Source organism: Barbus barbus (assembly GCF_936440315.1).
Source record: "Barbus barbus genome assembly, chromosome: 29".
NCBI lineage: Eukaryota > Metazoa > Chordata > Actinopteri > Cypriniformes > Cyprinidae > Barbus > Barbus barbus.
Window position 1 is genome coordinate 2,283,080 of NC_136757.1, and position 27,946 is coordinate 2,311,025.

The 27,946-nt window shown below is 42.1% G+C and overlaps 1 protein-coding gene across 1 annotated transcript in view; it reads right to left on the minus strand.

Annotated features, from left to right (window-relative positions):
• The window catches only part of LOC306849926 (voltage-dependent calcium channel subunit alpha-2/delta-3-like), a gene marked incomplete at both ends in the record, with an annotated part of 224,934 nt that overhangs the window by 116,756 nt on the left and 80,232 nt on the right, over window positions 1-27,946 (minus strand). The window contains 6 exons of the mRNA XM_079385309.1: window positions 2,293-2,371; window positions 6,554-6,667; window positions 22,351-22,440; window positions 23,079-23,153; window positions 24,142-24,292; window positions 24,520-24,580. Coding sequence (XP_079241435.1) covers window positions 2,293-2,371; window positions 6,554-6,667; window positions 22,351-22,440; window positions 23,079-23,153; window positions 24,142-24,292; window positions 24,520-24,580 — 570 coding nt within the window. The remainder of the gene's footprint in view (window positions 1-2,292; window positions 2,372-6,553; window positions 6,668-22,350; window positions 22,441-23,078; window positions 23,154-24,141; window positions 24,293-24,519; window positions 24,581-27,946) is intronic.

Here is a 27,946-nt window from a genome sequence, read left to right on the forward strand (position 1 = left end):
GTATACATGTATCCACACACGCACTGGTCCAAGGCCTTTATGTTTGCAAGCACAACATGCTCCTGAACACTAGTTGTTTCTCTTACTTTCAAAGCAAACTTCCTGATTAAACATTAATTAGGTCAACCGGAACCGGGAACACTTCCCAAAACACCTGATGTACTTGTTACATTGTTAGAAGAATGGCATCTACGCTAATATTAGTCTGTTTCTTTCTTATTCCGAGATCACCGTAGCCACCCAGATCCAGACTGTATCCAGATCAGATGATGGATCAGCACCTAGAGATAACCTCTACAGCCAGGACACCTAGATGAGCCCCAGAGACTGATCCCCAGTGAAGATCCTGTCTCCAAGATGGCCATCGGGACAAGACCACAGGAACCAGATGAGTCCTTTGTACAATCTGATTCTGCTTTAGCCTAGATTTAAACTGCTGATTTTGTCTGGCCAGAGGAGAAAGACACTATTTCGACAAACTATTTCCCCGTCTAAATACTGTAAAGCTGATATAAAGCCACCCAGCTTTATATCAAGCCGATGTAAAGCTGCTTTGACACAATTTGCATTGTTAAAAGCGCTATACAAATAATATTGACTTGACTTGACATGAGACCCCTACAGTGGTGGCTCAAGACCAAGGGGTGCTCCCCGAGGGGAAACCCGCTTCACATGATCAAGGTCACGCGGCAGTGCCTACGTGCGTTAGACATGTGGAGACAACCTTGGTTGCGTCCCTCCCCTTTTGGGGAGCGGTCATGAGTGGCCACCCTGCCCGTGGTCTGTGGAGTGGTCATCACTTGGCACATCAATCGGCTGGAGATGCTGGCTGTGTTTCAGGCTATGAAACACTTTCTCCCAGACCTAAGAGATCACCATGTGTTGGTGCGCACCGACAACACAGCGGTGGTCTCTTATATCAACCACCAAGGAGGTCTGAGGTCACGCCCCCTGTGCAGGCTGGCGCACCAGATCCTTGTGTGGTCCCAGGGCAAATTCCTCTCACTGAGAGCAGTTTACATCCCTGGGCATCTCAATGTGGCAGCAGACATCCTGTCGAGGCAGGGGCCATGGCCCGGGGAATGGATGCTTCACACAGAGGTGGTGAAGCAGATTTGGAGAGTGTTTGCCCAGGCTCAGGTGGACCTCTTCGCTACTCAGGAGACAGCGCAATGTCCCCTCTGGTACTCTCTGACTCATCCAGCTCCACTGGGGCTGGATGCCATGGTACAGACGTGGCCGAAGCTTCATCTGTATGCCTTTCCCCCGATTGGTCTGCTCCCCGGAGTTCTGAAGAGAGTGCACCGGAACGGGGTCTGGCTACTGCTAGTAGCCCCATTCTAGCCGGGCCGAGTATTGTTCTCGAACCTGATTTCCCTCCTCGACGGCTCTCCATGGGATATTCCCGTCAGGAGGGATCTCCTCTCACAGGCAGGAGGCACCCTTGTGCATACGTCCACAGAGCTGCCCTGTGGAGAAGGACGGACCAACTGCTGATTTGCTATGATCCCCCTAAGAGAGGTCTTCCTGCTTCCAAGCAGACCCTCAGTCGGTGGACTGTGGATGCCATTAACATTGCCTATGAGTCCTCTGACCTCCCCTCGCCGATGGGAGTCAAGGCTCATTCCACTAAGAGTGTGGCGGCCTCCAAGGCCTTCCTCGCAAGTGTCCCAATACAGGACATCTGCAACGGTGCGGGATGGCCTACGCTCCTGACCTTTGTCAGGTTCTATGGCCTTGACATGCGGGCCACTCCAGGCTCTTCCGTCCTCTCGCCCTAGATGTGCTCCGCAGGGATACACATTGGGCAGGGACTTGTAAGTCTGGCAGTGTGGATATCTCGTTCCCCTAGCGTTTTCGGACGCAGCTTGAGTTCCTGAAGAGGAACGTCTCTAGGTTACGTATGTAACCCTAGTTCCTTGAGGGAACGAGGTGCTGCGTCTCAATGCCACACTTCCGGCATCCCTGCCAGCGCTTGCTTCATTCCTAGAAACTGACACCGGTTTCACCGCACGTGCTTTTGTACCAGCTGGTCATTACATCACCTCGCCCATGAAGTCTCGCCTATCCATTGAACTGATTACACTTGTATTCAGTGCCGGTTATGCTGAAGGCGTTCCCCTAGCGTTTTTGGATGCAGCATCTCGTTCCCTCGAGGAACTAGGATTGCATACGTAACCTCGAACCGTTTTTCATTATACACACGTGGAGATCAGGTCATTCTTTCACTGTTCATTAATCAGCTGAGGAAATGTTTACAGAGCTGCATGAGGAAGAATGAGAAAGCCTAACCTTTATTAGCGCAGGCCATCCATTTCAGGTTATCAGCAAAGGCAGACTCCCGACCAATCAGGTAAGGGAACACACGCACCTGCAGACAGGAGAGCTTAGGTTAGCTGTCAGTCATGTTTAATCGCTCAAGATAAAGCTAATGTACAATCCCTCAACAGCAGATAAGCACCCAAGAGATTGTGGCCACAAATTAGAATTTCATTCCCACTGTTTGTTAATTTGTTCCCATGTTAAAGCATTTTTAACATGTGAAATACTCAAAAGCTAAAGCTATCAGACTCAAATTGTGCTTATATCTAACAAATTAAGAAAAAATTGGATGGTGACAAATGTACTGTACATAGTGAAGTGCATGAGTGGGCAAGCAGAGATGATGTTTAAGAAGAGACCTTAAAGAATGAGGAAAAACGATTAATGAAACAGAAAGAGGCAGGTCGTCCACTACAAGAACCCTGAGAAAAAAAAAAAAAAAACTGTGGCCCTGTCCCAAATGGCACACTTGATGTTCACCGACAGTCTTGCTGACTGCTGACTATGCTGCCACATACCCATGTCTGTTAAGTCCACGAGACTCAAAAGTGTGCCATTTGTGTTTCCCAGTTGTAATTTTAGGCTCCACAGCAGACTTGTATCCAACAGTTAAAATGGCATAACATCATGTAAATATGGACTCAGAGGAAGACAGAGTATCATTTGGGATAGGGTCATGTACATTGACTCCTTTGGTTAAGCAGTTAGGGACTCATGATGGCTAGTCAGTGCTTGAATTAATAATCCCTATGGATAATTTTCAAATGATTGACATTTGGGTTCTTAAAACTTGCCTGCCTCAAACACTTTACGGTATCAAAACTCAAAGCTCATAAAAATCCAAATGGATTCTAGATTGTTTTAAAAGATTTTCAATGGTTTACCAATAACTCAACAGACAATTAAGATATAAGGTATAAAGGTATCATTGCATGGCAAATTAGATTAATGAAGGTATTACAGTAGTTTAATGTAAACTGCAAAGAACTAGCATTATGACCAATAAGTGTGAAACATTAACAAGCAGTAGCTTTTCAGGGGATTCAGACCACCCAGTAAGACATCAGACATGCCGAGCAAGGGAAGCATTTATGGTTCTATAGATGTAGGGAACAATAACAACGTGATTGGGGGAGATGCACAAAAAACACCATGTTGGCTCCCACTAGGGTGTTTTTTTACCAAACAAAATTCAGTACGCATTTAAACTCTGTCTCATGTGTCCTGCCACCAGCACCAGCCCCACTAAAACAATACTGTTCTTGTCTGCCAAAAGAGCTCACAGATTACTGACCTGAGAAACATTTATTCCTCACAGTATTCCTGCAGTTGTTTTCTGTTATTTATTTAGTATACCTGATTCATCAATTGGTTCTTTCTCTATGTCAGGCAGGTTAACAAAATGGTTTGAATCAGTTTCTGATTCAGTCTGGATTGATTTAGAATGTATGTAAAACTGACATCTGAAAGACGTCTGCCAGATGTTTGTAGACAGCAGATGCTTTCCAGATCAAGAGATCTTTAACAGACATCTTGCAGACATACGTGTGTTATCTGGGGAGGAACTATTAAAACACAAAAACATCTACAAGTAGCTCTACAACATATCAAAGTACCTTGGTATTATTTCATACCACCAGTGCACCATAGTACTGCCACATTATGCCACAGTTTTGAATGGTTGTAACGATAGAATCAGAATCAGACTTAGCTTTATTCGCCAAGTGTGCGCAGACACAAAAGGAACTTTTTGTGCTTTTTTTAGGTGCTCTTGGTACATACATACATGCATACTGTCACGTGTTGGTTTCCTTTCAGTTCTGTTTGGCCCTTATTTGGTAGTTCCTGTCCTAGTTTAGTTAATCATTCATCCTATTCACCCGTTTTGTGTTAATTATCTTGTTTACTCCTTTGATCCTGTTCCTTTATAAGCATTCGTTTTGCAACCCTCCCCACCCTCCAAAAACTGTACTCATCCAGACTGAGCAAAAGGGCTGCAAAATCATTCTGGACCCCTCACATCCAGCACTCTCCCTCTTTGAACTGCTGCCGTCTGGTTGGCGCTACAGAGCACTGACCACCAAAAACAGCCAGACATAGGAACAGTTTCTTCCCTCTGGCCATCTACCTCACGAACGTGCAATACCTACTATCCATACTTATATGTATTATATACAGTATATGTTACTGGTTTAACATATATTACATCTATGCAAATTCCCTTGCATAATTTGTGTATAGTACACCTGTACATACAATTATTGTCTATTGACTTCTTGTTTATTGTGTTTCACATATTTATTTTTAATCACTTGTTTACTTTATCTGTGTCTTCCTCTGTCTGTGCACTGGAAGCTTCTGTCTCCAAGACAAATTTATTGTGTGTGTAAGCACACTTGGCAATAAAGCTCTTTCTTATTCTGATTCTGATTCATGACAAGAACCAACCAATCAGAACATGACACATGCAACTAGGAACCAATCAAAACATGACACATGCAACTTAGGAACCGATCGGAACAAGACAAAAGAGCAAGTGGGCCACATGGCAAGATCACATGACTAGAAGGAACCATGACAAGTCAAAATAACAAAATAAAAGACATGAAAACAATGAACAAGAAACAAAACCCAAAATCAGCGTGACATAGGTAGCTATTTTTGCAGTCATGCACTGTCCTCTATTGTTCAGACATGCCATTCCAATAACCCTGTTGTTATTAGTTTTAATAGGATATGGCTGCAGTTTAGACCATATGTTGGTCATAAACAAATAGTTTCACCATTCCCATAGTCCACAATTATTTCTTCATACCTGTCCAGCTAGATCCAGCTTTTCATCTGTGGCCTGTTGCATGAATCTAGCTGAACAAAGTCAAATTTTCAAAGCACGTTTAGAGTTGACAAAACCAAACAAATCCAACCTGGTTTAAATCACGGGCCTGTACCATGATGGTTGCTGGACAAACTCAGGGTTACTGGATTAGTTTTGAGTTGACAAAACCAAACCAGTCCAGTCCGGCTTTGTTGGCACCATGAAGCTGATCATCAACTTTCTCTGTCAACCAGACTTGATCCTGAGTTAATGGAGCGCATGCACGTGAAAGTGTGACATCATTAATTTGATTCATTTCTCAGCTGATGCTTAAGAGATGTCGTTATTAAAAATGTAATCAATTTAAATGCATTTACAAGGCAGGAATAAACACTTCTGCTGCAGCAAATGTTTGAGAAGGCAGCAGAAAGAAAATATATGACTATGCAAAAGAATCAACTGAATTTAATTATGTATATAGTTTCACACAGACCTCAAAAGAAAAACACATAAGTTTAGCCATTTGAAAATTTGGATACATTAAAGCTTATATATATATATATATATATATATATATATATATATATATATATATATATATATATATATATATATATATTTATTTATTTATTTAATTTAAATGCAAAGCTTAAAATTAACTGCCACTTCATATAGTATTTATATTAATATATTATATGAATAATAAACATTTATAATTCCTATACTATAAATATAATAAATAAGTAGCAGCAAAAGTCAAGCAATTTTGTCTCTAAAATTCTTTGAGTGTAAACTGCTTTATTTTCGAGCGAGAGATATGGGGGACTGGCTGCATCAGATATATGTCACTTTGCTCACAGTTGACTGGTCCAGTTCGGAGAATAGAAACCAGAATAAAACCTGCTCCGGAGCAGGTTAGCTGTGTAGCATAAGTTACCATGGTGATGAAACCTGCTCAAAACCTACCCACCTTCATGAGCCCGAAAACTCAGAGTTTGCTCAAACTAAACACAAACTTACATATGTAAAAAACGAAATTGGCTTTGTGCAACAGGCCTCTGTTTTCCCATCTTTTTTTCCCATCCCACCCTTCCCTATTCAAGGATGGATGAAAGAGTGTATTAGTATTAACTCATATTTGGAGTGTCTCCTGAACTGAATATTATTATTTTGAACTGAATATTATTATTTTAATATATCTCTAGCCACTCTCTTAGTCATCAGTAAAACCTGATTGGGAAAAAAACAAAAAAAACAGGAACAGCAATCTCAAATCAATCAAATCTGGCATTCTTTATGTGAGAAAGTGTATAAAAACTCTTGGGATATAAAAATAATTGTTCCTACATTTAACGCATTCGGAAAATTATTCTGCACTTGACCCCGCGAAACTGGGAATACAGAAACTCTTCTCACCTTTCTATCAGGCCAGTTGTACTGGGCAAAGACAGCATCATATGTTTCCACAGCTCCATCCGTCACCAGCATGATGGCTTGACTGCACACACTGCCTCGGCCCGTCTCATTAAACTGAACACCATAAGAGGTTACAATAAATTAGTTCATGTCAACATGGCAATTAGCAGTAATAGCTAATGCAATACACTTAATTTGTTAAAATTTTTCACACAGTGTCCTAACTTTGTAGTGGTGTCTGAATTAAATTTATAAAATTGCATCCTTAGGCTGGCCGCACACTAGAGGATTTTAAGCCCAATTTTAAGGCCTATTTGCACCCCCGAATGATTGGGGGGTGTGGCCCGATTCGCGGCTTGTCGCAAGCAATTTTTTGTCCAAAAATCCTCTATTGTGTGGTGTCATTACGATTATTTATCTGCTCCCGGTCGAGACGGAGTGTCGCCGAACTCATATCGTAAATATCAAACATGTTTGATATTTACGACTTTTGATCTGGCTGTCTCTGACCTGATACCTGTGATAGCCAGTGAGAGCAAGCAAGTGTCACTCACTGGATGTTGCGTGCTTCTCTAGCTAAAACCTGGCAGCCAAAAACATGCCTTGAAAGCAGAGAACATTATCCATATTCGTTTGTATACTTTTTTTTTCACTGTGAAACAGAATGCACGCCAGGAGAGTCAGCTGACAACGTCGATTGTCCTATATTTGTTTTTCTTCTCTAGTCACGTTTGATCTCGTGAGTATCAGTGAGATCACGTGTCACTGTGAAATCGTTTCTACAATCTTCAAGTGTCTGGTTGAATCATCTAGTGTGCGCGTTCAGAGGATTATAAGGCTAAAAATCGGTTGAACTGTCTTCCTGTCTGTAGTCTCCCATGGTTTTAAAATCGGTTAAGATTTGAAAATCCTCTAGTGTGAAGCTAGCTTTACATTTGTTCGCTCATTCATACCCACAATGATTTAGAGTGTAAATTGGATGTACACTTGCCTATTATGGTTTTGGTCTGTTTTCTGTTTTGAGTCATGCCTTTTGTCTATTTAGTTTCAGTTTCCTGTATATTTGTAGTCTAGTTGTAGTTTTTCTGTTGATTACCCTATCATTTATTCCAGGTGTGTCTTGTTTGCTCTTTTGTGTCAGCCATTATACCCCTGTGCTTTCTGTGTTGGTTGTTGAGTCTTGTCCTTGTATTGATTTGGACGAGGAGCTGTGTCACATAAAAGAATGGTCTGATTCCCTGATGTTGAACAGTGCAAACCTGCAAAACCTGGCCATTGTTGAAATGAGAGTGGTAATGCTTATCTGGTCGTCAAACACTTTGCTAATCAACCCGATCTGCATCAGAAGACACACTGCACATACATTTTCACTTCTCTAGCTTGTTTATTTGTGTAGCATTCTAATAAAGCATAGAACATAGTTGCACATAGCATTGTACATAGTTGGCATTGTACAATATGGATATTGTTGGCTCTTGCTCGCCTATTTTCTAATTGTTTGGTTAAAAACATTGCTTCATTGCACAAGCAAATTGTTTTTTTTTTTTTTGTTATTATTAGTCGTAGTAGTATGTGTAACGTAGTAACATGTAAAATAAATTTGACCTGAGCAATTACATCTGTGATGAGTGGGGCGGTGCTGAGAGCCATTGGAGCAGAGCGAGGAGTAACGATTTTGCTTGTGTCTGTTTAGTAAATAGAGAGAAACTGCAATTTTAAATCTGCTTCAGATTTCTATTTTTTTTTTTTGGTCAATGTTTAATAGTTAACTAACATATAGACTACCTTAAAGTTGGTAGTTATGGACAAAAATCTGCAAAACTCTGATTGATTTAATGAGGTCTTTATAGCAAACATTTGACCTTGACAAATGACAAAATGTCAACAGACGTACAAAAATTGTCATGCAGAGAGGGGTTTGATATGTGATGAAATAGTATACTTCTATAGAAAACATCCATCACCTTACTAAAAAAAATAAACAAATAAATAAATTGAGATTTTTCTATTTCACTGCACTGTCTCACAATTTTTAAAAGCACAAAAGCCTGTCAACAACTCATTCATTCAGCTCACTCCAGTTATAAAGGGTTAGTTCACCAAAAAAAAAAAAAATCTGCCATTGTTTCTCCCCCTCAAGTTTTCTTCAAACAAAAAATAAGATATTTTAATGAAATCTGAAAGATTTCTGCTGCTCCATTGTCTAGGTAACCAAAAGTTTATATTATATAAAGTAGGGGTGGCCCCGAATAGTCGACGATTCGATGCTTCAATAGGAGGAGCCTGATTCGACTCCAAATCTCACATTTGAATATTCGCTGGGTGTTATGATCATGCCATTTTGGCTATATGGGGGTGCTCAATGTCTGATTAGGTTGGAACTACCGGTTTTCTCCCAATAAGTTAATATACAGCCTATTAAGATAATGCTGTAAATAAGAATCTGAAAAGAAGGAAGCTTTAAATAAAGATTTTAACTTGCATGAACAAGTTAAATTATCACATTTGATAATCCGTGACCGACAGAGCATCTTGGCGGCAGGGATTTAAATCTTAAATTCAAGACTCAAATTGACACCGGCAGAGTGAAAGACTGGATTTTATTTATTTTTTGATCAGGTAGGGTACAAGTGACTTCAAAACATTTCAGCCAGTTTATATATATCGTGTATATATTATTTATCTAGTATAAGATGCATTTGGTTGAGTTGGGCTGCAGTAAAGCGCTTCATTGTAGTACTACGGCGATTCTCTTCAGCACGCAGCGCGAGCAGGACAAACAACAATGCAGAATATTATTAACTATGACTGGGACTGTCATATACATAACATTAAAATGAGAACACTATTATAATTAAACGATGTGAATTTAGTTGCCGTGTTTCTGCACGTTGCTGCGTGAAGAACGCGTTCACAAACAGAGTTCATTGAGAGCCGCACAGACACGTTCATGCATTCGGGGGATTTTGTGCAAATAGCCTATAAGTCATGATATTAACGTTATGTTGTATAAATAATGAAGCATATTGGATTGGGGCAGAGCTGACTGCTACCAATCACGTCCATAGGTCACGGATAATGGACAACCCTTCAGATATGAAGGTAAGCTACGAACTAAGCTGGGCGCCATGCGGTGGTTCCCTGTCGAATAAGTAGCCGTGGACCAACAGCGGAGGTCTTTCAGGTATGGAGGGACTAGATGAGTGGCGTCACTAGATCTGTTGCAAAATCTCCATTTATGCCAATGATACTCCTCGACATGGCGAGTGCAGTCCGCCATTAAATAAGACTGCTGGCCCCACAGCTCTGCGGGTTGTCTTCCGTGAGCATTTAGTCTCCTCAAGACAAGGTCGTTGGGGACATGCGAGAGGCAGGCTCAACAGACTGAGACCTGGCAGCCCCCTGCAACTCCACCGTCTATCTGGTTGTCTAGAGTTCATCTCCTGCCACTGGAAACTGGATTCTGGAGTGAAGCTGTGGAGATAGGGTCTGCGCACCCCTCTTTTCACATTAAATCCACTCTCTGCATAAGCTATCACTTCAATGTACAAGCCCTTCAGCGACAGGGTAAATGTGAAGGAGGCAGGTCTTGGATCAGACTGGCAGCCTCTAGCCTGAACCCTGCACGGAGGCGGCACAAGCATGATGGTCGTTGTGTGGACGGGTTGGAACAGCGTCCACCTTCGGCAGCTTCTTGTGCGACTTAGCAGCCCTTTTCAGGGTCTGCACTGCTCACCCCCTGCCGGGGGGAGGGTCTAGATAAGGTGACCCAAACATTGCCTGTTCCCTATACTCCTGGGTGGCCCACCGCTGTCGCCAAGGCATCACATTACGTGGTCGAAAATATAAGTTTAAACTATTAATCTTGGCTACATGGAACGTACGCACACTTCTTGATGTGCAGAATGGAACTGACAGACCCTGCACGCGCACTGCCTTGGTTGCGAGCGAGCTTAACAAATACAACATTGACATCGCTGCTTTGAGTGAGACTCGGCTTGCAGGAGAGGACTCGCTAATAGAAGTCGGGCAAGGATACACCTTCTTCTGGAAGGGCCTTCCAGAAGACACCCGCCGTCTTCACAGAGTAGGTTTTGCCATTAAAAGCAGAGTGCTCCAGAACATTCCAGAGTCTCCTGTGGGAATCAGTGAGCGGCTGATGACCTGGCGCATTCCCCTTGCGAAGGGTCGCTAAGCAACCTTGATAAGCGCATATGCACCAACTTTGGATGCTTAAGAAAGCATTAAAGACGCTTTTTATGAGTCTCTTGACACAGTTCTCCTCAAAGTTCCTCACACTGATAAACTTCTGCTTCTGGAAGACAACATGCTCTGGTCTGGGGCAATTGGGAAATATGGATTAGGCAACATGAACAGGAACGGCCTGCGACTCCTCTCCCTCTGCTCTGAGCACAAACTGGTCATAACCAATACAACTTTCCAAATGAAAAACAAATACAAAGCATCATGGATGCACCCCAGATCCAAACACTGGCACCTATTGGACTACATTATAACCCGGCAACAAGATCTACATTAAATCTCCATCACCCGAGCAATGCGTGGTGCGGAATGCTGGACAGATCATCGGCTGATCAGATCCAAGATACATCTAAAGATCCGACCTCAACACACTAGGCACCAACCCTCAAGACGGCTCAATTCCGAGACCTAAAGTCCCCTGACATCACTGCATCGTACCGTTGCTGCTTGGCTGATAACCTTTCCTCTGCTCTCATTCATTCCCTACACAATACAGTGGAAAGCGCATGGGCTAATCTTAGCTCAGCTATACAACAAGCTGCTACTGACACAATTGGATTCATTTCCAAACGTCACCAGGACTGGTTTGACAACAGCTCCCCTGAAATACTCAACCTTCTGGAGGAGAAGCGTAAAGCCCTCACTGCCCATCTCTCCAATCCACAGTCTCCCTCTCTACGCTCGCACTGGAGTAATATCCGTGCTGAGGCGCAACGGCGGCTTCGCATAATGGAGAATGACTGGTGGCTTAGAAAAAGACCATGAAATCCAAGGCTAAGCAGACACCAACAATTCACAAGCTTTCTACGATGCAATAAAATCCTTATATGGACCCCAAAAACGCAGAATCACCCCTATCAGATCTGCAGATGGTACAATACTGCACAAGGACAAACAAGAAATAATTGAGCGTTGGGCTGAACATTTTAACACCCTCCTCAATCAAAATAACCCGACTGACTCCACTGTCCTGCAGCGCCTCCCAAAGTTCCCACCTGCGTATGAGCTTGATGACCCACCCAGGTTCTCAGAAGTCCTCGCAGCAGTACGTAGCCTCAAGGACAATAAGTCTGCTGGTCCTGATGGAATCCCTGCAGAGGCTCTAAAGAATGGCGGGTACCTACTCACCAAAAATCTCCACCAACTCATCCAGATAATATGGGCACAAAAAACTGTTCCACAAGACTGGAAAGACTCACACATTGTTACCATTCATAAGAAAAAGGAGGACAAGTCCATCTGTGGAAACAGTCGTGGCATATCCCTGCTCTCTGTGGCAGGGAAAGTATTAGCAAGGGTCATGCTGGTCTGTCTAACCGAGAACATCACAGAAAGGATCCTTCCTGAATCACAGTGCGGCTTCAGGAAGAATCGGTCCACCTCCGACATGATCTTTGTCTCCGACATGATCTTTTCCCTGCGCCAATTGCAGGAGAAGGCCAGAGAACAGAATAAAGACCTGTTCATTGCCTTCATCGACCTGGCAAAGGCTTTTGACACCATTGACCGCCAAGTCCTTTGGGTCATTCTGGAGAAGTTTGGGGTGCCACCAAGGTTTCTGGACATCCTTCAACAGTTTTACGTTGGCATGCAGGCTCGTGTGATTGTGGGTACATCTCAATCCCCCTCCTTTCCTGTGCAGGTAGGAGTGAAACAGGGCTCCAGTTCTGGCTCCAGTGATCTTCAACCTTTTCCTGGCAGCAGTCACCCTCCTTTCCCGCAACTCCCTTAGCCCCGACGATGGTGTCTGTCTACCGTTTCGTCTGGATGGGAATCTCTTTAACCTCCGCCGCCTGCAAGCCACCACCAAGACCACCACCATCACAATTCATGAACTGCAATACGCTGATGACTGTGCCCTCCTAGCCCACAGCCTTACTGCAATGCAGCACACACTGGATGTTGTATGTGCAGTCTACCAAGCTTGTGGCCTACAAGTTAACATCCAAAAGGCAGAGATCATTGCACAGACCACGATCCCCACTCCTTGAATTTTACATCCATGGCACACCAGTAAAGGTTGTCCAGCACTTCTGCTACCTTGGAAGCATCCTAACTCCCACCTGCCTCATAGATAAACGAGATCCAGGCACGCATAAATCTTGCCTCCTCTGCCTTCGGTAGACTTCGATCTCGAGTCTTTGTTAATAAAGATCTCTGTACCTTCACCAAAGCAGCCATCTACCAGGCAGTCTGCGTTTCCACTCTGCTGTTTGGTGCAGAACCTTGGACTCCCTACCGCAGGCATAGTCGGTGTCTTGAGGGTTTTCACATCAGATGCCTCCAGCGCATACTAGGTGTCACATGGAAAGACAAAATCCCCCACACGGACATCCTACAGTGCACAAACTCCAGCAGCATTGAGACAACCCTTGCTAGGTGGCAACTGCGATGGGATGGACATGTTATCCGCATGCCCTCCCACCGCCTACCCCGGCAGGTTCTCTATGGGCAGATATATGCAGCTAACAGGAGACCTGGGGGTCAGAAGCGTCGCTATAAGGACTATCTTAAGGGGATCTTGAAAAGCTGTGGCATCAACCCGGGAGTGCTGGAAACAACAGCCGCCAACCGGCAGGCATGGAGTTCTGCATGCGATCTGGGGGTCCAACAGATTGAATTACAGCGTGCCCGACACAGAACTGTGTTACATCAGCGCAGACTCCAACACGCGCAGCCACAACCACATCCATTCCCAGACCCAGCACTCACACGTCCTGACTGTGGAAGGCTCCCGGATTGGGCTTTACAGCCACCTTCAATGGCACCGCCGACAGCAGAAGCTGTCTCAACATTCCAACAATGCATTCTAGAAGTGACGTCATCTTCGTAATCGATGGACTGCATAAGAAGAAGAAAAAGCTTATTGAGATAAATTATGAGTTAAATCCCAATTATTAAAAACCTGCTATCAGATGCTTCATTCTACTGGTCATTTTCAACGCGCGCAGCTCAAAACAGAAATGCAGAACAATAACTTCTGTCATATACATAACGTTATCATGAGAGCACTATAGCAAAAACAATTTGTAAAAAATTACGTTTAATGCTATCTTTTAATCAAAACAAAACATTATTTTTGTATCTGCGAGGCGTACGATACACATTTTCCCTGTGTGTTAACGTCAGTAATTATGACTGTCGAATGTCTGTCTTGACTCTTCGTAATGTATTTTGCCCCGCCCCAAACATATGATTCGACTGTCAGCCGACTATCGGCAAGATTCAAAAAATCTGATTCGACTATGAAAATCCTTAGTCGTGGGACACCCCTAATATAAAGTTTAAATTTATAATATAAAGAGATTGTATCTTTACACAAGACTTGGATTAAACTGCTTGGTTCATATGGATTTGTTTTATGGCACCTTTAGGACCTTTCTGGATCCGCAAAGTTTTTGCTACCTGGACTTTTAATGGAGGGACAGAAACATCACAGTTATGCCAGGCTCTCCCTTTCTCACCCAGCCATCATAAGCACCAGGGTTCTTAACTACACACCCCTTGTCACTCATCACACACCCCCAAAAGTTATTTGACCTAATCTAGAAAATACAGGCTTTCTTACTTAGATACTTACCTTGGAAAACCTACCGGTATCCTCTTCCGTATTTCCGTTCCAAGTCTGTCCAAAGTCATCATCCAGTAATCCAAGTCTTCTCTATGTCTTCTAAGTCATCTTCAAATCGATTGAATATTATCTCAGGGTCTTCAAGGTTTTCTTTTCATCTCATCTGTCCTCCTGTGTGTATTCCCAAAATCCTGAAAGAAAAATCCTAGCACCATTATTCAAGTCACCACAGTCACTAGTTATACTCACCTGTTAGGTTGTGTTCTTGCCACTTTCAATAAACTTTCCATCATTTGCTTCACATTCTGTGTTATCATCTTTGAGTCTGTGCCATATTGTGATGGAAGGCCAGACCTAAAAGATTAGCCTGGCAGGAACCAACCCAAATGATCCATTGAAGGAACTTGTTGATGTATTACAACATACTCTCACCTCACCTCTTGTGTTTCTACCCAGGGACCTAGAAACACAGTCACTCTTCCTGGTCCATCTTTGTCACCGGTGTACACTATGACCGATCCAGCTCCCTACTCTGGCTCTGGATAGGGCTGCAAGGTCTTTCTTCTCCACTGCTCACTTGCCCCTCAAGATGCAGCTGCAGCTGCAGCGATTCCACAATGAGAGAGCTAAGATATCATTGATTATTTCCTTACTAATTGGAAGAGCTCTCCAATGGGAAGAGATCATTTGGAACCATCCAGCTGGTCATATGTCTGTGAGTGAACAGCTATTCAGGTTATGCCAAGATGAAGATTTCTCCCATCAATGCTTCTAGTGGATGGAATGTTACCATCATCAAGGGTTCACTCTGGCGTTATGGCTGTAACTTCATCAGCTCCTCCAGCGCCAACATTATAGAGACCATGTAATTTGATGTCTTTCTCCTATCCCTTGCTGAACGTTTCTGCCAGCATTTATGTCTGTAATGCAATGCTGAGGGGCAAGTGAGGTCAGCATGTCCCATCCTCCTTCTTCGTCCCATGGGGAGTTAGGTGTCAAGCCATTAACTTCCACTCTGATTTTTACTGCCTCTGATGTGTCTCTTACAGTTATTGCTCTCCTCATCTCTAGGTCAACCGGCAACTTCATCTTGGGGACGCTGCTATCCACTCAAGCACAGAATAAAAGTCTGTACATCCACATATACAATCCAATTTTCCATAACTGGAAAAGCACTAGGTAGTGGCACCATCAAGTATTGCATTGGTCCAGTCTAATCCATCCTTTGTGGCCAAAAAGTATGGAGGCTTGAGGCCTTGCACTGATCACTGAATTCAATAATGAAATGCCTTTAACTGAAAATTGAGTGTTTAATCTTGTCATTTTACATTATTGACACACTATTTTCCTATTTTGATATTGTGCAGTTTCTTTGACACAATCTGCATTGTTAAAAGCGATATAAGAATGAGGTGTTCCGGGAGTACCACTAGTGTCTTGTCCTGGTTGAACTTTGCCAAGCTGAGAAAACACCATCTACCATACTGTACTTAGCCCCCCCCCCCCCCCCCCCCCCAAAAAAAAATTAAGCTTTTAAACTTTTTTTCTATCTTTTGCTGTAGTGTGTCAGTAATAAATATCAGTTTACATTTACAGAACTGATCTCACCACCATCAAGTCTGTCTCCCTTTCTTGAGACTTGAGATTCTGTTCAGTTCATGGAGTCTCCTAATGAGCTGATGATCTGAATTAGGTGTGTCAAATAAGGAAGACATGCAAAATGTGCAGAGCGGTTGGTCCCCAGGACTAGGATTATAAACCACTGAACTAAATCAAATCAACATTTGTTGCGACCACCCTTTGTATTTAAAACAGATTTTTTTCATATTTTTTCAGGCAGTTTGTAGGAAAGTTTCTTCATGTGTCTTGAAGAATATTGGCTGTTGACAGATTTCTTGTGCATACAAAAAATGTCCTGGTCACCTGAGGCCACCCATGCCATTCAACGACTGAAGGAGCATTCACGTCCACTTCTCTGCTTAAACCATGATCCAGATACAGTGTTGGGAGTAACGCGTTACAAAAGTAATGCATTACAGTAACGTATTGCTTTTTGCTGTAACGCAGTAGTGTAAGGCATTACTGATCAATTTTCAGTAATATTTTACTCTGTGCATGTTCAGTAACGCTTGCGCAGCACAGCTGAAGAGTTCTGCATTCAAATACACGTAATAAAGCAAAAGCCCCAGCAAAAGTAATTACTATGAATGTGTCTGGGGGGAAATAGTAAGGATTCGCCATCTCCTCGTTAGACGCGCCTTTAGAGAGAAGTGCATCTTCATGGATAACAATTGTATTAAAGAGTTTTTGTTTTCGTTTTTAATTGATTTCGTTTAGTAATTTAAAACTTTCTTTGGATATATTTATCATGTCTGTGAGGCATGTAGTCGCTGACTTTTGGTTAATTTTTGTGAAGCGCTCCTGTTCAAGATAAAAGCATGACATTTTGTTGATATTGTGAGTGCACACAAATAAAAGTAGACCCTTTACAGTTCCGAATGATGTATTACTCTTACCTTTTTGAGCAAAAATTATGGCGTAAATTGTTTCCATTGGAAAAAAAAAAAAAAGTGTAATTGATTGCGCTGGTGCCTCCATGTCCTGCGCTTTAGCTTCTACTCTCCACACAAACTACTGGATGCAGCGCACATTTATCTAGGTTTAACGTTTAAAGGCAAGTCGTGATGATTTGAGAAGGCTAAATTGATCAAACATAAGATATGATTAGCCTGCCGGTCTGCCGCTTAATGAACAAAAAAAATGCTCCAAAAGTTTTTCTAAATGAACTTAATAAAATGCCAGAACGAAATAAACACTTTGACATTAGGGCAGGGCTCTAGTACATTGTCATTTTAGAATGTTAAGTTCTACTTCTGTAGTTATTTTGGTGAAAGTAACTCAAAAGTAATACAGGAGTCATGTAACGCATTACAATTCTGAGACCGTAATTGTTACGGGGTTGACGAGACGTGAGGATCCATTTGCAAAACATGGTCAAGACAGGCAGGGTCAATGAACAGCAGACAGGTATGGCAGAGGCAAGACACAGAGCAATCCGAAGGGCAGTGTGGGTCGATGATCAGCATACAGTATCCAGAGGGTTAGGCAGAGAGAATAATCCAGGAGAACGAGCAATAATCCAAACGAGCAGCAAACAGAGTCCAAACAGGGCAAGGCAGAGAATAATCCAGGAGACCGGACAGGAATCAGAACACAGGAAATCTAACCAGGAAACCTATAAACAGAGAACGCTTCGTAGAGTAGCAGGGCTAAACAACTCGGCAGAGAGCAAGAGAATGTCCCAAGCTTATGTAGTGTGTGATTGGGTGATGGTGATTGTGAGATAGTTCTCAGGTGCAAGCGTGATCAGTGTGAACAGCTGTGTCAATGCAGTGGGTGATGGGAAATGTACTTCAATGTAATGTGCCTGTGGTGTGGTGTATGAGTCAGTGTGGTGAACGAGTGACCTCTGGTGGCAAGTGAACGGAAGTGCATGGCCAGGATTCGTGACATCGCCCTCCCCCAAGGAGCGGCTTCCAGATGCTCTAATGTGATCCAGGAGGGCGGTGGAGTGGAGGTGGAACAGGGGGAGGGATGGAGGGCCAGGTCCATGTGCAAGTGGAGAGGCAGGGAACTGAGGCAGAGCGGGAAGCCAGGGCAGAGGCGGCGGGACCGGAGCCCGCCAGGGAGAGGCAGGCGAGACCAGAGCCCGCCAGGGCGGAGCAGGCGAGACCAGAGCCCGCCAGGGCAGAGACCACCGGACTTGAGCAGTAGACCGCCACAGGGAAGCAGCAGACCACCAGACCGAAGCGGAAGACCATCGCAGGGAGGCAGACAGGGCAGGAAACCATGACAGAGTCTGGGATCTGGGGAGAACAAGAACAGACAACACAGGGAGAGCAGAGACAGACAACACAGGGAAAGCATTCATGGTCTCAGGGGCTGTGGCAGGGCAGGTCGAGGATTCACAGATCATCGCCATAGCCGTGACTGGGCAGGACAAGGATTTACTGACAGCCTCCATAGCCGTGACTGGGCAGGACAGGGATTCACAGACGGCCTCCATAGCTGTGACAGGGCAGGACAAGGATTGATGGGAGGATACCACTGACATCTCTGAAGGTTCTGCAGCAAACGCTGCCACCTCTGGAGGTTCTACAGTGGTAACATCAGGTGGTAGGTGGAGTTCAGTGACGGTCTCTTTGACCACAACATGACAGGCTGAGAGTACATTGCTGGGCGCCACCACCTTACAAGGGGCTGAAGTGAGCACCACCGCTTGAGGAGGTTCTGCAGCATGTGCCGCCACCTCTGGAGGAGATGCAGCGGGTACCATCTCAGTTCAGAGGTGGTGTATGCGGCCCAAACACAACACAAAGCGATCCCTAACATGGGAAGTGCTTCAGACAGGGGAGTAAGTTCAGGGACAGGAGGGTTAACATGGGTGGATTTGGGAACACCAGCTGCGTCTGCAGACACCAGCGGTGCATCCCTCACGCTGGAGATCAGACAGGGAACTCGAAGGACTGACCTTAAATCTCTGGGCGTGACGGACTCTGGCTGAGGAGCTGAGACGTGGTGTGACTCTGGCTGAGGAGCTGAGACGTGGTGTGACTCTGGCTGAGGAGCTGAGACGTGGTGTGACTCTGGCTGAGGAGCGATCAACTGTGCTTTGGCTGGACTCGCGAGGATCAACTGTGGCATGGTTTGACTCGCGAAGGTCACTTGTGACTTGGTTTGCCTCGCGAAGGTCACTTGTGACTTGGTTTGCCTCACGAAGGTCACTTGTGACTTGGCTTGACCTGTGACGATCAACTGGGGCTTGGCTTGACCTGTGACGATCAACTGGGGCTTGGCTTGACCTGTGACGATCAACTGGGGCTTGGCTTGACCTGTGACGATCAACTGGGGCTTGGCTTGACCTTTTAACATAGGCTGTGGTTTGACTTGGCTCTTTAACAGGCTGTGGCTTGACTTGGCTCCTTAACGTGGGCTGTGGCTTGACTTGGCTCCTTAACGTGGGCTGTGGCTTGACTTGGCTCCTTAACGTGGGCTGTGGCTTGGCTCGGCTCATGACCGGCAGCACTGACGCTACAGGGTGATGTTGTGGCCGTCATCTTGTGCGAATGCTCCAGCGTGGCTGTGATGACACGATTGGGGCCGGTGTCGCATTCCTCCGCAAAACACCCACGGTGAACGCTGAACCAACAGTCAGCAGGGCATAGTCCATAAAATCGCCTAGTGACGATCGGGGACCTTCACGGATTAATTGTGATTTAAACGGCTGGTTAATGCCTTCACAAAAAAAGTCTATCAGCAGACAGTCCGGTAAATCAGAGCCATTTGCCAAAATTAGATAGTCATTTATATAATCCTCAAGGGGTCGCGTTCCCTGCTTGAGGGTTAGCAACATACCTGCCAGGTCCATACTGGGCCAACATACTGGGTGCAAGCGTGATCAGTGTGAACAGCTGTGTCAATGCAGTGGGTGATGGGAAATGTAGTTCAATGTAATGTGCCTGTGGTGTGGTGTATGAGTCAGTGTGGTGAACGAGTGACCTCTGGTGGCAAGTGAACGGAAGTGCATGGCCAGGATTCGTGACAGTAATATTGTAAGGTAAGGAATTACTTTTAAATAACAGTAACAAGTAATCTGTAATGTATTACAATTTGGATGTAACTTGCACAACACTGTCCAGATATCAATTCACTGTCAATGTTGATGCTTCTTCAACAGGCATGAGTACTGTCCTCTCCAAGCAGTAGGGGAATCGAGCCCATCTCCATCCATGTGCTTACTTCTCCAAGAAACTCACCCATGCAGAGCACAATTATGACACAGGAAACCGAGAGCTTCGAGAGATCAAACTGGCTCTCATATATTTCAATATGTGTTTCAGAAAATCAGCGTATATTGACAACAACAGTTTTTTTAGTTTTTTTTTAATATATGATCTTTAGTGTTTTGCAGAAGAAGGAATTCATATAGATTTCAAACAATATGAGTAAATAATGACAATTTTTTTATATATTGGGTGATCAGTCCCTGAATCTACATGTAGACTCTAGCAACGCACCACTCAGCTGTGCCACTGTTTATAGAATTTACCTGTACTTTTTTTCTTATTTGAGTCTATTTCTAGAAAGATAGTTTTACTTAGGACAGTTGGATACTTTACATTTGATAGCCCTAAACTGTGTAATAAATGCTGCTTCTAAAAAATGCAGCAGTTGTTAACACAATGTGCGCAAGGTACATTTTATTTGCATAATTCCCAACATTTCTGTGGATATAAGTTTACAGAAAACCATCAAAAATAAAAGCTTGAAAAGTGAAGAATTTAAGATATAAATATTATTGTACATTTTAGAGTAAAATAAAATGATTATAATTAATAATATTACAATTATAAATATCATTACAATTAACAGTTATCATAAAATTTGTATAATTATCAATTATTTATTGTATTAGGACAATTGTAATTTCTGAAAGTAATAATGTAAATTTATTTAATTCATTATAAAATGTTGTGTTTATTATGGCTGGTGTGAGAGTGAAAGTTTGTTCTCGCTGATTGTTACTGTAATACATTAAACCAGTACTGTAATATAAAGAGGAGAAAACTAGCAACTCTTTACTTACAGACTGTTATATACATCCACACAAAAGTACAACTTACATAATTATTGTATGTACACATTATGTACAATTATGTCAATATAAATACATGCTGAATTAGTTTTTAAAGGGGTGGTTGACTGTTTTTTTTTCTAGGCTTGATTGTGTTTATGGGGTGCAGTCTAACACGTTAATGCTTCATTTAAAAAATGAAATTGTGAAATTTTTTCACATAATTTACCTCTATTCTACTCTGTGCCTTCTTTGAACGCTCCGATGATTGCCTAGTTTTATGAAGCCCCTCCCTCAGAAATACACGATGGGCTCAGATTGGTTAGCTGGCCCAGTGTGTTGTGATTCTCTAAACAGCCTAGTGCTATCCAGAAATGTCACGCCCCTCACCTCAGAATGCACTCCGGTTGTACTGTAAAAAATGGCGTCGTCAATATTTCTTATCAATTTGAGCCCGATTGAGGATATAAGTGAAGAGGATCGCGCAAAGCCTGTGCAAGCACGGCTATTAATTATATGTTTTTTGTTTATTGTTGTCTCATACTTTTAAATACGCTGTCATTTGTAAATGCTACTGCTTCTGTTAGCTGTTAATATACAGTTTTATCCTGATTAAAGCTTTAATACAGCACTGCAACCGCACGCGTGTCCATGTATAACGCTTCTCATAGCTGTGTGAAAATAAGTGTATAATTGGAACAGTTCATTGTTCTCTCAGAGAGAGAGAGATGCAGAGCATGTGCAGAACAGGGGATGCGAGGAACAGGATTAATAACCGCTGCTTTAGAACATTGATTTTTAAACTTGTGAATCCATTAGAATCGTTAGAAGACAGAACCGCGATTCATATATGAATAGATTTTTACGTGCAGCCCTAGTTTTCTCTTCCTCTTCTCTAAAGCAGCGCAGCATGGCCTTGCCCCCTTTGCAGCATGTTCCCAGGGGCGGGGTTTATCTAGGTTTGTGACGTCAAAAACCCGGGAAGTAACTCGTTGTAGTTGCTATGAGCCATTTTTGTAGGCATTAAACTGCCATCATTTTAAAAGACAATATATTTGTTTGCATTGAACTTTCAGCGTTGTAACTTTGCAGATACTGTTTATGCTCAAACAGCAACATTACACACTAACTAACGTTAAAAATGTGAAATCGCAATCAACCACCCCTTTAAATTGTGGAAGTAATATTTACTTTTTGCTAGGCATTCATGCATAAACACATGAGATCTATTGATCTATGTACCACATGGTTACTTCTGATTTTTAGGGGAGTTACAGAGGAAATGACTTTAATATGCCCACACATATGGGTGTATGGATGTGGACTCACATTACTGAGAAGTTCAAAGGCCTCAGTCAGAGCCAAGCCCAGCATGCCTATCCCTTTAGCAAAGAGCTTATTAAGACGGTCACGGAAATGCTGTGGAGAAAAACACAAACATAACCTAGCAGTAAGAGACTATGTCATGCTGGTGTGGATTGTGCATAATTTTTTAAGTACAAACTTTCTATGTGTCAGATAAGACTTGGCCAGCAACACTTCACATTCATTAAAAAGTAACAATTTGTTAGACAAGCATTTGGACAGACCCTAACATACTGTAGTTCATACTCTGGTTTTCACTTGACTCTCACCAAAATGATGTTATGCTGTCCTTCTTACACTACTGACAAATTTTTAAAAGGCTTTTTTTAATCCAGATAACCTTCAAAGTGCTGGTTATAAGTTGCTCAAAATCATTAATAAAAACAGATGACAGAAGGTTTTCTCCCAGCCTGTAGTTTTCAGCTTGTCTGCATGACCCTGAAACTGACTCCTGTCTGCCTCTGATACTGAGCTTTGTTTTGCCCTCTGGACTCTGGTCATTAGTCTCCCTGACCCTTCTGATTCTGAGCCTGGACTTTGTCTCCTGCTTCCTCTGTCCTTGACTTGAGCTTCACAAAAGCTATTTTGAGTTTATGCTGTAATTGAGTTCTCTTTTGCCAAACCTGACACTGACCAGTGGACAACACAGTTAGTTATGGTTTACATACAGGTATATCATAAAATGTACTTACATCTTTGTTGGTAACGTCAGCTTGAACCAATGTTCCGTTCAGACATGGCTCCACATAATGCAGCTCCTCGTTGTACTGCCACATACAAAATAAATACATTAAGCAAGACCAGTATGGGGATATAATTGTTTTATTTTTACAAATACATATACAATGATCCACAAATAAATGGAAAGAGATTCACAAATATTGAACAAATTCTCAAATAAACACAACAAAATCCACAAATACATGTTAGGAGTTCCACAAAAATAAATTAGGAGATGGAGTATGAGAAAATGGATTAGAGAATGGAGGCATGAACTTTCAATTAGTATTTTTGTATTAAACAGGATCCTGGGGAGTCCACACCTTACTGTGGAACAGAAGGTATTTGTATTTTCGACCCTGGGAAAGGACGTGCCTTCTTCAGGTGGCAAAATATCTCTACAATTTCAAATCTTCATCATGATTTAGTGTATTTCTATGGGGATGAGACCATTGTACCAGTTGCATTCAGACATTTTAAATAATACTGAACATGAAAATGAAAATCACTTGCAGACCACTGTATTTTATTATAACCTTTCAGAGTGAACTGGGTGATTTGAACCTGTGTAAGGTGGGACTAAGGTACAAATGTAAATAAAGCAGAGAAAGGCACATTCCGACACCCATATATTTTAAAGATCTTTATCTTGTAAAACATTCTCTTAATATTAGTGACATCTGGTGTACTTGATGTAGTATGGTGTACTACATGCTTTGATTTGTGTATATTATGCCTAAACTCATCGAAATCATACTTGTCAAAGAGCAGTGCTGAAGCAGAACAAAAGAAAAAAAATGTTCCCTTACAAGTAGCTTGCTTTTTTATCCAAGCATAGATTTTAGCACAAATGTTTTAATGAACTGCCATTTTTCATGTGAGAAGTTTGTGCATAGCACCCAGTGACATGGCATAAATGCCAACATCTTCTCAAACCAAATGAATGTATTTTATTTCACTTACTATTGATATTGTGATAAAATGAAACTAATAAGATTTTCAGCTGATCAAAATATTTGCTTTGATTAAACTCACAGCAATAATGTTAAAAAAGTCATCATCCCCAAGTGTATCCAATATAGAGGAGACAGTCTGTCGAGCTATGGTCAGCCGTAGCCCCTTCATGCTGCCACTCACATCCACCAAAATGACCACATCTTTAGGAGATGTAGCAGCTTGGATATACCTGTAAATGCACAGATGTTAGGAGAGTATGATAGGATAATTTTGTTAACAATGGGTATGGATAAGTTTATACCAGAATTTCATATCTAAGAGATTAAATGTTAAAAAGACATGAATTGATACTTTGTCACTTGTACATCCATAAGTTGTTTTATTGATAAGTGGTATACAGTATTCCTCGTTGGCTTGATGTTAATAGCTCTTAACCGAGGGTAAATAATCACTTACCATTTTCGATTTCGACAGTCGAATTCTAGAACCCCATACTCATCAGGTGTCCACTTTATACCTGTGAAGATAGATGATTGTCTAAATTGGCTTATTACCTAACTGTGACATATGACAGCAGGTATGCACTTTCTCTATGCACAGAATAGCTAGCTTGTCAACTGCATTTGCCTAAATAAGCATTAAACAAGCAGAGCAGTGGACAGAACATTGTATCACATAATACAATGCTCTTGACTTTGACCTTTTGCGAAAAATGAATCAGAAGCTACTGAAACTTCCTGGCTCATTACTTGACTAAACTAATGAAAGTCAAATGCCCACAAAGTGAATATATTTAATTCTGATATATACTTTATTAAAGAATTTGCTGATTTTCTATCTGAGGTAGTGCTGGCTACAGATAAAGTCCTAATTGCTGGTGATTTTAATATCCATGTTGATAATGAAAAAGATTCATTGGGATCAGCATTTATAGACATTCTCAACTCCATTGGTGTCAAACAACATGTTTCAAGACCTACTCATTATCGAAATCATACTCTAGATTTAATACTATTGCAGCAGAGCGATGATATCTCAGATCAATATCTAGTTTTGTATATATTCCATATAGCTAAAGCTGTAAAGCCAACTCCTTGTTACAAATATGGTAGAACCATCACTTCTACCACAAAAGACTACGTTATAAATAATCTTCCTGACTTATCTCAATTCCTCAGCATATCCAATAGCTCAGAACAACTTGAAGATGTAAAAGAAATAATTGACTTTTCTATCACTTTAGATATGGTTGCTCCTTTATGCTTAAGGAAGGTTAAGGAAAAGAGTCCAACACCGTGGTATAATGAGCACACTCGGGCCCTAAAGAGAGCAGCCCGGAAAATGGAGCGCAGCTGGAGAAAAACAAAATTAGAGGAATTTCGTATTACTTGGCGGAAAAGTACCCTATCCTACAGAAAAGCATTAAAAACTGCTAGATCTGCTTACTTAACATCTCTTTTAGAAGAAAACAAACACAACCCCAAGTATTTATTTAATACAGTGGCTAAATTAACAAAAAATATAACATCAGCAGGTGCAGACATTACCCAGCAGCACAGTAGTAATGACTTTATGAACTACTTTACTTCCAAGATCGAAACTATTAGAGATAAAATTGCAACCATGCAGCCGTCAGCCACAGTATCTCATCAGATAGTGCACTATAGATCCCCTGAGGAACAATTCCACTCATTCTCTTCTATTGGAAATGAAGAATTGTATAAACTTGTTAAATTATCTAAACCAACAACCTGTATTTTAGACCCTGTTCCATCTAAGTTCCTAAAAGATGAAAAAGTGAAAGTGAAGTGACATACAGCCAAGTATGGTGACCCATACTAGGAATTTGTGCTCTGCATTTAACCCATCCAAAGTGCACACACACACACACACACCGTGAACACACACCCGGAGCAGTGGGCAGCCATTTATAGCCCGGGGAGCAGTTGGGGGTTCGATGCCTTGCTCAAGGGCACCTCAGTTGTGGTATTGAGGGTGGAGAGAGCGCTGTACATTCACTACCTCCACCTACAATTCCTGCCTTTAGGTTACGAGTCTGACTCTTTGACTCTCTGACCATTAGGCCACGACTTCCCACTATATACACACACACACACACACATATATATATATATATACACACACACACACATATATATATATACATACATACATACACATATACACATATACATACACACACACACACACACACACTCACACACACACACACACACACACACATACATACATACATACATACATATATATATGGCCAGAGGTGAATGACACTATTTCGACAAACTATTTTCCCGTCTAAATACTGTAAACCCACCCAGCTTTATATCAAGCCGATGTAAAGCTGCTTTGACACAATTTGCATTGTTAAAAGCGCTATACAAATAATATTGACTTGACTTGACATAATAACTGTAATGTTCCTAGCTAAAAATCTATACTGGTAACAGTAAGGCCATCTGTCAGTGTAAGAGCAAAACAATTAAAGGGGCAATTCACCCAAAAATAAATATCTTATGTTTAAAAATAAAAATGTCTCAGTGCTTTGTGGGAGTTTTTTTGGGGGGGGGCGGGGGGTTCAATGTGTGTGACAGTAATGAGGGTAGTGGCACTTCGAGGAGTATGTAGGGCAATGGAGCAGATTATTTTTAAGGGCTCTCCCCTCATGTTGATGAATTAGAAAAACTGTGTGTATATGCCTGAGGACCATGATGCAGAAAAGGATCAGATATGTCACGAACTTCCGTTCACTCACCACCAGAGGTCACTCGCTCACCACATTGACTCTTGCACTACACTACCTGTTGCACGTCACCCCCGGACTACAGTTCCCATCATCCACTGCACTGACGACACACACACAGCTGATTGCACTAATCACACAGCTGATTCCCATCACACGCCGAGTATTGTATAGCGTATATCACTCTCCTAGGATTACTCTTTGTCTTGCCTGTGTTGTAGCTGTTTGCCATTGCATGAACCTTGCTTGTTTTGTGACCTCGTCCTGGAATAAAAGCCTTACAAATGTATCCACTCGCCTCCGTAACAAGATACACCATCACAATCGGCTCTGGATTACAGATAATAATTTGTAAATAATGTTCAGTTTCTTGCACAGAACGATCACCTTGCTTCAAAAGTCCTCTATATATCGTTAGGACTCATGGGTATTAATTTTGTGTTGCTTGATATGTTTAGTTTAGTCTTTTCTCATTATTTAAATTTGAGTTTTGTTTTTCATTTTCAAGTCATTTTACACCAAGTAATTCTACACTAGAGACATTTTCCTTACTGCACAAATTGTAACTCTCTTATGCCTTTTTATTTCTGTCCCTGTTTGATGGAAGGACATAATCAACTGATCACAAGCTTTTATTATTAAATTAGCCGATGCCTAATAGAGCAGATAATTACTTGTATTGACTGCACTGGTGCACTGGTGTATCGCTAATAAGGACCAATCATTTCCACAGACATAAGTGAGAAAACAAATTGGAGTGAATAAAAAAAAAATCCTCCTCTAAAGCACTCACTGGAGCAGCCTGGTTCCTTTTAAATATAATTTTGTTTCCAGGCAGACTAATTAAAACTGATAAATTGCATAAATTGATTGTACCAGGCTATTTTAGCCAGTACATATTTTAAATCTCATCAGCCTTTTATGAAGCAGTTTCAAATAATACCTGAAGTAGTTTTGCTATGCCGGCTATTGGGCTAATGAATATTAATCACACTGTCTGCTTTCAAATCAAAACATGGACGGTGAAACTTAGTGGTAAAAGAAAAGGTTCTCCAATGAATTTGATTTTTAACCACAGCTGCATGATGTGATGTTGTTTATGTGTGTGCTATAGAGACAGCA